General features: G+C 44.4%; 1 protein-coding gene across 3 annotated transcripts in view; it reads right to left on the bottom strand.

The window, feature by feature from the left end:
• Nucleotides 1–524: 524 nt before the first annotated feature.
• usp54b (ubiquitin specific peptidase 54b) overlaps nucleotides 525–9,195 on the bottom strand; it is a 62,017-nt gene continuing 53,346 nt past the window's right edge. For 2 of the 3 annotated variants that reach the window (XM_074662815.1, XM_074662816.1), the window contains 5 exons: nucleotides 7,772–7,919; nucleotides 3,287–4,119; nucleotides 2,854–2,981; nucleotides 2,632–2,763; nucleotides 525–740 (listed from right to left, as the gene is read on the bottom strand). In XM_074662815.1, coding sequence (XP_074518916.1) covers nucleotides 654–740; nucleotides 2,632–2,763; nucleotides 2,854–2,981; nucleotides 3,287–4,119; nucleotides 7,772–7,919 — 1,328 coding nt within the window. In that variant the 3' untranslated portion in view covers nucleotides 525–653. Of the gene's footprint in view, nucleotides 741–2,282; nucleotides 2,417–2,631; nucleotides 2,764–2,853; nucleotides 2,982–3,286; nucleotides 4,120–7,771; nucleotides 7,920–9,195 lie in introns of all 3 variants that reach the window. The other variant, XR_012597487.1, reaches the window with a different exon arrangement.

Below are 9,195 nucleotides of genomic sequence, written 5' to 3'. Positions count from 1 at the left end.
GAGAGTTCGGAGTTCTCGGGCGGGTTTTACTGTGCGCGCACACAGGAAGAAGAAATCAAACAAACCCCGAAAAACAAGAAGAGAAAAAATATGGCTGTCCATCAGAAATAGACCCAGTTCGGCTACGTGTGTGCGTCCATCAGGAAATGCCCGTGAAGAAAGAGGAAGAGGCGTGGCTACTTGGTTAAGAGCCGCCCCCTGAGCTGAGGGTCCTGCTGGAGGAGTCTGCAGAAGTCCAGGTCCGAGTCAGACCCAGTGGAGCAGGGGCACCCTCGGAAAAAACCTCAGGGGGAGACGATAAACAGTCCGGGGAAGAAGAGGGGAAGGGCTGAGGTTGTAGTTGGGGTCAGAGTGACTGCATAGACAGAATAGTAGGTTAAAAGGAAAGGAAAGGATAGGAGGAGGGAAAGAAGGGAGGGAGGAAGGCAAGGAGGGGCTAAGCAAGGTGCTGCAGGCGCTGAGGGAGGCTCTACGTCAGTGCAGATGTGTGCGTGCATGTGTTTGCGTGTGCATGTTTGTTTGAGGAGGAGGAGGAGGAGGAGCAGGATGGGAGGTTAGTTTCATCCTCCTGAGCCGATTCCAGGTCCGTCAAAGCCAGGCTGACGAGGACCCACGGCGCCGCTGCCCCATGTTGGAGGTTGGGCAGGCTGACGTTAGTGAAGCAGAGCGGGACTCTGGTCAGAGGAGAGCTTGACCCCCGTCAGACACAGCCAGAAGCTCCCTGCTCCACCTGACAGCTCCTGGAGCAGAGGAGAGGAGAGGAGGAGGAGAGATCCAGTGAGCATACAGATACACCTCAAAGTAAACAAAGGTAGATAAAAAAAACTTTTAAAATCTCTAAATTAATAAGAAATCAGTCAGAAACTTCTCAGAAAACCTTCTACAGCTTCACTTCTGCGACATTAGAATTCACCTCACAGCCCAAACAGAGTGGGAATAAATCAGACTCTAGGGTCAGAGTCTCCTTGCTGATTTGTTTTGTTCTGTGTTTTTTTATTTGTAAAATCGTTTTTTTTTTCCCTGGTTTGCTTGTTATTACGCTGCCAACACCTCAGGCTGCCTCATAATGGTGATTTCAAGCTCTCAGTTTGCGTGGCGGCTCACACACTGCTGACACACAGGCTCAGTTTAATGTGTTTCCTGTTCTACAAACCCTGACAGTGTATGAACCAAAGAGATGAGCGCCGCAGACAACTTCCCTTCCAGATTATCTCAGATTAACAGATTTTTGCAGCGTTGTTTTTTCCCATTGAACAGCTGATATCTGAGCAATACAATTTCTAATGAGCTTCAAAACTCTTCGAAACATCGGAGACATAAATGAACCGCACAGATTTTGTGTGAACTTGGTACAGAATCAAGCTTTGAAATGTCGCACTGCAAAAAAATGATATCTTATTGAGTGTTTTTTGTCTTATTTAAAGTAAAAGTTGTTTTGTTATACTTGATATAAGCCACATTCAACCTATCAGTCCAGAAAAATGTCTTGTTTTAAATTATTTTGTGACAAAAATGAGGTCTTAATTGCTTGTAACAGGTAACAATAACAATATATAACAATTAAAATAAGGGATATAATAATAATAATAATAATAATAATAATAATAATAATAATAATAAAAATAATAAAAATAATAAAAATAATAATTGGAAATCTCAAAGTGCTAATATCTCAGTACAAGTAACTTTTCTCTTGTTCCAGTGAAAATGATTTTTTTACTTGTTACAAGCAGTTCCGAGCTCATTTTTGTCTTTAAATAATTTTAAAATAAATAATTTCTAAACACATTTTTAAACTGAAGTTTTTTTTATTTTCTCCTGAAAATAAGAGAAAAATACTGGACACAATTTCATTTTTTTCCAGTGTGGAAATGGCCCGCAAAGGAGACTGATATGAACAAATTTTACATTTATGTAGCATGTTTTAGAAACTGACTCATGTATCATCTGATTTTGTGTTGGTACAAAATGCAGCTGCTGATCCTCTGCAGGAAGTTTTAACTAAAGTCGACACATGACAGATTTGCAGAGAGATGAAAACAACTTTTGGCGCTCCACAGCAAGCACAAATCGCTGCACTTCCTCGGGATATAGCGCAGAGCAAATAGGGGCTTGGCCTACTTTTGTGGCAGATGAGTCGAGTCTGCCAAGAAATAAACAATTTAGCCCCAAATCATAATACATATGTGTTCATTTAGCAAGTCAGTGCCCTTAGCAGATGGATAGTTCTGTGCTTTGAATGTTAAAGGTGTAAAGTCATGCGAGCTCAGAGCAGAGTTTACCTGTGAAGCGGTGGAGGGAAGTGGTGATGACAAGGTGATGAGGAGTATGGAGGAGATGATAGTGGTGGAATAGCAACAGGGACTCAGAAGAGAGGAAGCAAGCAAGGCGAGGCACTGACATCAGCCTGCTTCACCTTCGAGAGAGAGAAAGCCAAAGAGAGCCAGAGAGACAGAGGAGGACAGGTTTGAGACCCAAAAGCAGGACAAAAGGAAGAAAACGAGACAAACAGCGAGGGGAGAAGAGCACAGGGAAAAAGCTGTGTGTAAAGAGCCAAGGCGGGACATCAGCAGGGTGCAGTACGGGAGCACAGCCAGAGGGGGGCAGCAGAGCACTAAGAGTCCCACTTACAAAGCTGCGGGTTGCAGTCAGGCGGCTGCGGCGCGGGGTCACTACTGTGCCGCTCAGGCTGCGTCCAATCTGCCTCAGGTTCTCTCCATCATCAGGCTCCGCCCCCAAACGCAGATCCCGCAGCATCATTGGCTGCAGCAGTGGAAGAAAATGTCAGATGCCGAGAAATGGATTCATGGGAAATGCAAGCAAATGCTGTTGGAGAGAGCATGCTGGTGTTACCTTGTTGAGGTAGGTGGGGGTGCTGGTGCAGTCGGCCCCGTACACACTCCTCTCCATGTCTGCGTTGGGGGTCTTGGAGCGAGCCTGCCCTCCCACCCTGGATATGAGCCTCTCTGAGGGGCTGCAGCCTGAAAACACACATACAGGCCACACAGGTCAGGCTGGAGGTCAAACAGGGGGCTCTCTGACACACACCTCTGCCTTTACACAGTGATACTAAACATTACACTGAAACATGTCAAACAAAAAAACTACAAAACCATAAAAACCAACAACAAATTTTTGGATTGAGTGAAGTATTTTTGACTTTTTTCAATCCAGTTCATTTTAAAGATTCTCCTGTGTGTGTGTGTGTGTGTGTGTGTGTGTGTGTGTGTGTGTGTGTGTGTGTGTGTGTGTGTGTGTATGTGTGTGTGTGTGTGTGTGTGTGTACCTGATCTTCCAGCCTGCAGACTGGCCTGGTAAAGGGAGTCGAGCTCCGTCAGCTCAGCCTCTTCTCGGTCACAGCAGGGATCTCTGTGTTGCCCTGGGGCATGCTGGGAGCTGTAGTGCCCTGGAGAGGACTGGCAACTGAAGCTGTAGTGCTGGCTGGAGGTCTGCGGCCTGATGGGAACACACCGGTCCGGTGGGGTGTCGTATGGCGTCACCACAGCATCAGGGCGGTCCAAACTCCAGGAAGACCAATGGCGTGTCCCACTGTCAGCGGCGGCAGCGGCAGATCCGTGCAGCGGCCAGTGCTGCAGGGCGCCCGAAGGGGAATGGGGTTGGGGGGGCTGCCAGTTAGGCGTGAGAGGTTTCCTTTGCCCGGAGGCTTCCAAAGGGGGAGACGGGGGAGGAGGAGGAGAGGGGGGGAGAGGGTGTGTGTGTGTGGGTTCAAGGTGTGTGTAGTGTGCGACGTGTGTGGTGTGTGTATCCCAGAGACGCAGAGGAAGCGAGGGCAGAGAGATGGCTAAGTGCTTCCCCAGGGGTCTGACACTCACCCCCCCAGCCTGCAGCAGCTCGCACAGCCTCACCCCTGACCCCTCCCTCCTGTCCTCGCCATCCTCCCCTCTCCTCCCCACGCACCCACCCTCCTCCCCCTCCTGCTCCTTTTCCTCCCCGTGGCTGGAAGGGGCGCACGGGTGAGGGATGCTGAGGGTGAGCGGGGGCCGATAGGGTGGAGGGGGCGGGCCCTGGCCCAGAGCAGCGTCCTGGTTGGGCGTCGCCTGGTCCTCTTCCTCCTCCTGATTGGGCGTCAGCAGTACTTGGACCGGGCCAGGCTGTTCACTGGAGGACACAGGAGGGGGGGGGGGGGGGGGTGTCACTCAGCGGGCAGCACGAGGAAACAAACCAAAAAAACCACAGAGCTGTTCTGACGTCAGGTGAGTTACTGCATAGAGGGAAGGTCACAACAGCAGACTAGGATAAACAAGCAGAACACACACACTTACACACACAAACACGCAAGCTCAAACAGACACAAACACACACTGATGCAGCCTGTGCAAGCATCGCTTTGTGTACGGGGATTTCACAAACATGCTGCGTATGATTCAGGCACAAGCTCAGCTCCTCTGACGGCTGCGCTTCACCAAACTTCTCAAACTGATGAAAATAATCCAAATATTTTCATTTTAATCTGATTACTGAAATTATGAAGCTGCTCTGCTGCATTTTATCAAAGCCTGAGATGAATGTGGCCTCCTCGGCGTGCAGTCGTTCAGCCTCAGCGGGCCACTATATCACCTTATTGATTTACATACTCTGATATGATGTATGTTGGACATTAGAGGATCCTCTGCAGAGCCGGGCGACACATTCCTCACTGTGGCATAGTGTGTGTGTGTGTGAGCATGTGTGTGTTAGTACGTGAGAAGAGCAAGTCTGTAAATTTGTGCGTCTATTTTTAAAGACAGCGTGCGTGAACCTGTGTGTGTCTACGTGAGCGCCGTCCCCCATCCCCCACGATAACCCCCCCATCTCTTTTCAGCCTTAGTAATTACCCAGCAGGCTTTGCGGCAGCGAGCTATAAATCAGAGGCTTGTGTTGATCAATAGAGGAGAGGAGGAAGGTAATAAAAGAGGCTGAGCGCCCAGCTTTACCTCCTCCTCTTCCTTCCCTTCATTCTGCTGTTAACAGTTTGGATTTACAGTTGATTAATTTTTAACAAATTCAGCTCCAGTTAAACTGAAGTCTAATGAAAGTGAGAGTAAATCTGACTTTATCTAACTTAGTTAGCAGATCCAATCATGGCCTGTACTTCTGTAATGATCATTAATCCAGCAGGTTGAGATTGCTGCAGCAGGAAATAAGGAGGGAATAGAGACGTTCAAACTGTAATGACTGTAATGACCTTAAAGGCACATATGGGAATTTCTCAAGGCTATATTTCTAATTTGCAAACTCAATTTGAACCCTAAGACCTCTGAGTTTAATCGAAGATCCTCAGAGATACAAACCAAAGAGGATTGGGCCCTCAACTCTGAGAATTAAAGGACCAGTGTGTGTAATTTAGGGGAAGCTTTGAAGGAAATTGGAGATAACAATGATGGCTTTGCTTAAATAGAGCAAAATCACCTTAAAGTAGACCAATCCAGTGTCCTGAGACCAGTGACATGCAGTCAGGGGAGGCAGGTGAGGCTAAACGAATAATTAAGTAATTTACTTTTTATATTTCCTGTTGAAATCTGACACATTTATTTAACCAACACATATTTATTTAAGTCAGTGTTATCTGTCTACAAGTTGGTCAATACTTTGTGCTATATCTGTTTTAATGTGCAATATCTTTCAAACACAATCCATCTTGTCAAATTCTCACTGTAAATAGTTTTCATCTTGTTTTTTCCATTTGAATATTTTTTTTAAACTTGTAATTATTGCTAATTTTATTAACAAAATATACTCTATTGCGTATTTTATTGTCCTATTTCTATTTTAAATCCAACTGCTGTAACTGTGATGAGCAACACTAATACTAATACTAAATCCCCCCTGGGATTAATGAAGTATTTCTGATTCTGATTCTGATTCTGATTGTGAAATAAACAGGCGAGACGTGAAGTGCAGCAGCGAAGAGCTGAGCCTCAAACTGCACAATCTGGGTTGAGGCTTGCGAGCAGCATATGCTAGTTTTCTGTGGCTCTGCATGTATCCAGTGAAATGTTTTCAGAAACCTGTAATATACACTCTGATTTTCCACAGTTAGGTCAATGTGTTTCATATTTGTATGTAACATGTTTAGTTTTGCCAGTCAGATAAAACTGCAGGTAAAAAAAAATGCAGGTGGGGCAGACAGTACTGTACGTGAGCACACAGGTTCACGCTCTTATACCCAGAGGCGTAGCTAGCTGCTAAAATCAAGTGTGCCGTTGCACTCTGCTCATCCTAAAATTTAGCTTCAGACGAAAGCTAAACAGGGAAGATATTATACAATTTCTCAAAAGTAGACTATTGATCAAAATTTAAAAACTTTTCAACTCTGTTTGACTGATAAATTTGTAAATCTGACTGTTGTTTGCGCCTCACCAGCCATGAACCTCACTGCACTTCACTGCCATAAACATACAAACAGGTTCTCTTTCACCGAGACGGCCATGTTTCTATGGAAGCCCAGAGTGAGAAAACAAAAAAACTGGTTTTGGAACAGGACTTATTTGTTTGTAAGGGATCCTTAAATGAGGGTAAAGCGTGCTCTTTGCTGTCGTGGTACTGAATTGAATGCATCCTACCTACTGATCCCTTAACACTACATCAGTGTAAATCTAGTTCAGGATAATTTCCTTTTTTTCACTCTTACCTTAAATCAATAAGAGCAAAATATTTTTATAACTAGGGAAAAAATGATTATAATTAGTTATTTGGTCACAAAACATGAGATAATTAAAAATTAGTGGATTCATGCAACTAATGGTCAAATATCAGAGTTGAAGTCCATGGCATGATATGATACAAGTCTAGTCAAAAAAATAGTTTTCTTCCTGTAACTAAGTTTGATTTTATGCATAAATAAGCATTTTTACTTTCATGGGATGTTTTGTAACTTTTTAAGGATTTGGTACATCTTTTAAATGCATCCCATAATGCTTCATTAATGTGTTAATACATTCATGAGTCGTGTTTTCAAAGGTCATCCTGAAGAAGTTTCCGTTTTAAAAAAACTTCCCTGCTGAGTCTCTCTGTCTCCAAACTGACACATCAAGGAGAAACAGTCTGAATCAGTGAAACACACAAACAGCAGCAAAGACGAAAACAACAAACAGCGCGCCACACAGGATCTGTGGCTGCGTTCGCACAGCAGAACATAGAAACACAGCCGCGCACACACAGACGCACACAGACACACACAGACTGCAGCTTTCCAGTGCACAGAAGGACAGATCAGCAGCGCACAAAGAGCAGAGGGAAGCCTTGGCAGCACACAGCTACAAAGAGCAGCACGACAACAATGAGGGGAGGCGGTGAAGCACAGTGAAGCAGAGAGAAACTGGCTCTCTTTTTATTCTCGATGGCAACACAGAGCCCAGCAAAGCAGCTTTTTTTTTTTACTGCACTGCAACAAACACACCAACACACAGCATCAGAAGTTACTGTATCAACTCAAGTGTGTGTCTGTGAGGGCACACACACACATTCAGAAAACATATACAGCAGGATGTGAGTGCAGTGCTGAGGGTTACAAAAAAGGGGGTCTGGGTTTGTTTTTGGCAGCCAGAGCTTGAGACACACACACACACACACATGGGGGTGTTGAGGTGTTTCTGGACAGCCAGCACCCAGAGGACACACACACGGAGGAGTCCTGAGGTGGGTTTAGGAACAGCTTGAGCCGAGGACACACACGAAGTGAGGGAAGGAGGAAGGGAGGAAGGGGGTTCTGAGGTGGTTTTGAGACAGGCACCAGCTTCGAACACATAAGGGGTGGGGACAGTGGTGGTACCTGCGTGGCCCCTGTTGGCAGGCGCTTCCTGTCTCCCGCTCCATTTCCTGATCCTGCCCGCGTTTGATTGGGCCCCCAGTGCTCCTCATGCACGCAGCTACAGCCAATCCGCTATGAGCGTTAGCCTCATGCAGGGGTCTGAGCACAGCTGAGGATGTTAACAACAGAGCGGGAGATAAAAAAGAGAAAAGACAGAAAGATATAACGACAGAGAGGTGAAGGAGGAAGGAGTCAAAATGACAGAAAAAAATAAAGAGAGAAGAGAGAAAAAAATGGAGACAGACATTATGTGAGGATGAAAGAAGTGAGACAACAGAGAGAAAACAGAGGCAGAGCAGAAAGAGTGGTTATGAGGGGGCTAGCATGCATTATGCTCCTCTAGGACAACTCAATGTCTGCGTGTATCTGTGCCACAATAGAGATGCTAAGTGGGAGGATGTGTTTTAGCTAATAGCAGTATCAGTTTAACTTGTCTGGACTGATTAAACCATCCATACAAATATTAGAAACAAGGTAAGAAAATAAAGGAATATTATATATTCATGAATTGCTAAGCAGAGAAACTGAGGACACTTTACTAAAGAGCGTAAAACTCAGATGTTTGCTAACAGTTAGCCAGTAGAGCTAAAGATAACTTCTCATAGAAGATGTTTTGATTCAAACTGATCATTTTTACATTTTGGTTTAAAGTGAAAATGATCAAGTGATATAGTGAATTAATTAGCTATTAGTTTGTATTCCTAAACATTTGAACAGTATCCTAAAACTTGATTTTAGTGGCGCTAACAGTTAGCTACACATAGCCACAGCTTCAAACAAAGGTTTCGATTCTAGGTTCACTTGTAGGCAGTGACACTTTTTTTTTTTTTTAACTCCAAATTTATCCAATATATTTATATTGTTATATTCTTTATCAATAAATTGGCCAAGCTAATGGTGTTTCTGACAATAACTTGTGTACCTTAAGATGTAAAATATCTAAATTTGACAGATAAAACTGCACACTTATCAACTAGAAAAACATCCCTTGCTAATTTTTGTGACCTCTTTTTGTGACGTTTGGCTGCTAAAGCCGTATTTGGCCTGATGTGACTGGTAGCTTCAGATGCTAATGCTAGTGAATGCTGAAAAAATTGACCCTTTTTTAAGCTAACAAATATGAATCATTCTGAAAAAATGAAATTTGCAATAGAAAAAGTTAAGCATGGAGTAGCACTTCCACACTCAGCATCTCCCATTTAGAAAATCAACAGTCCGTGTTTCAACGTGTAAATTTGTTCTTCAGTTAGTGAGTCAAAGAGTCAGGATCTGAAATGTGAGGAGCAAAGTTGAGGCTACGTTCATCAAGCTAAAGACACCAGAGGAAGAAAAGAGAAGATACAGAGATTTTAGGGGACAGCTTCCTGTGGTGTATAGCTTTGTGA

Source organism: Halichoeres trimaculatus, unplaced genomic scaffold (genome assembly GCF_033239565.1).
Source record: "Halichoeres trimaculatus isolate MK-OKI-2021-1 unplaced genomic scaffold, fHalTri1.1 fHalTri1_scaffold_23, whole genome shotgun sequence".
Taxonomy (NCBI): domain Eukaryota; kingdom Metazoa; phylum Chordata; class Actinopteri; order Labriformes; family Labridae; genus Halichoeres; species Halichoeres trimaculatus.
The sequence above is the reverse complement of the archived record's forward strand: the minus strand, read 5'-3'. Positions and strand labels throughout refer to the sequence as shown.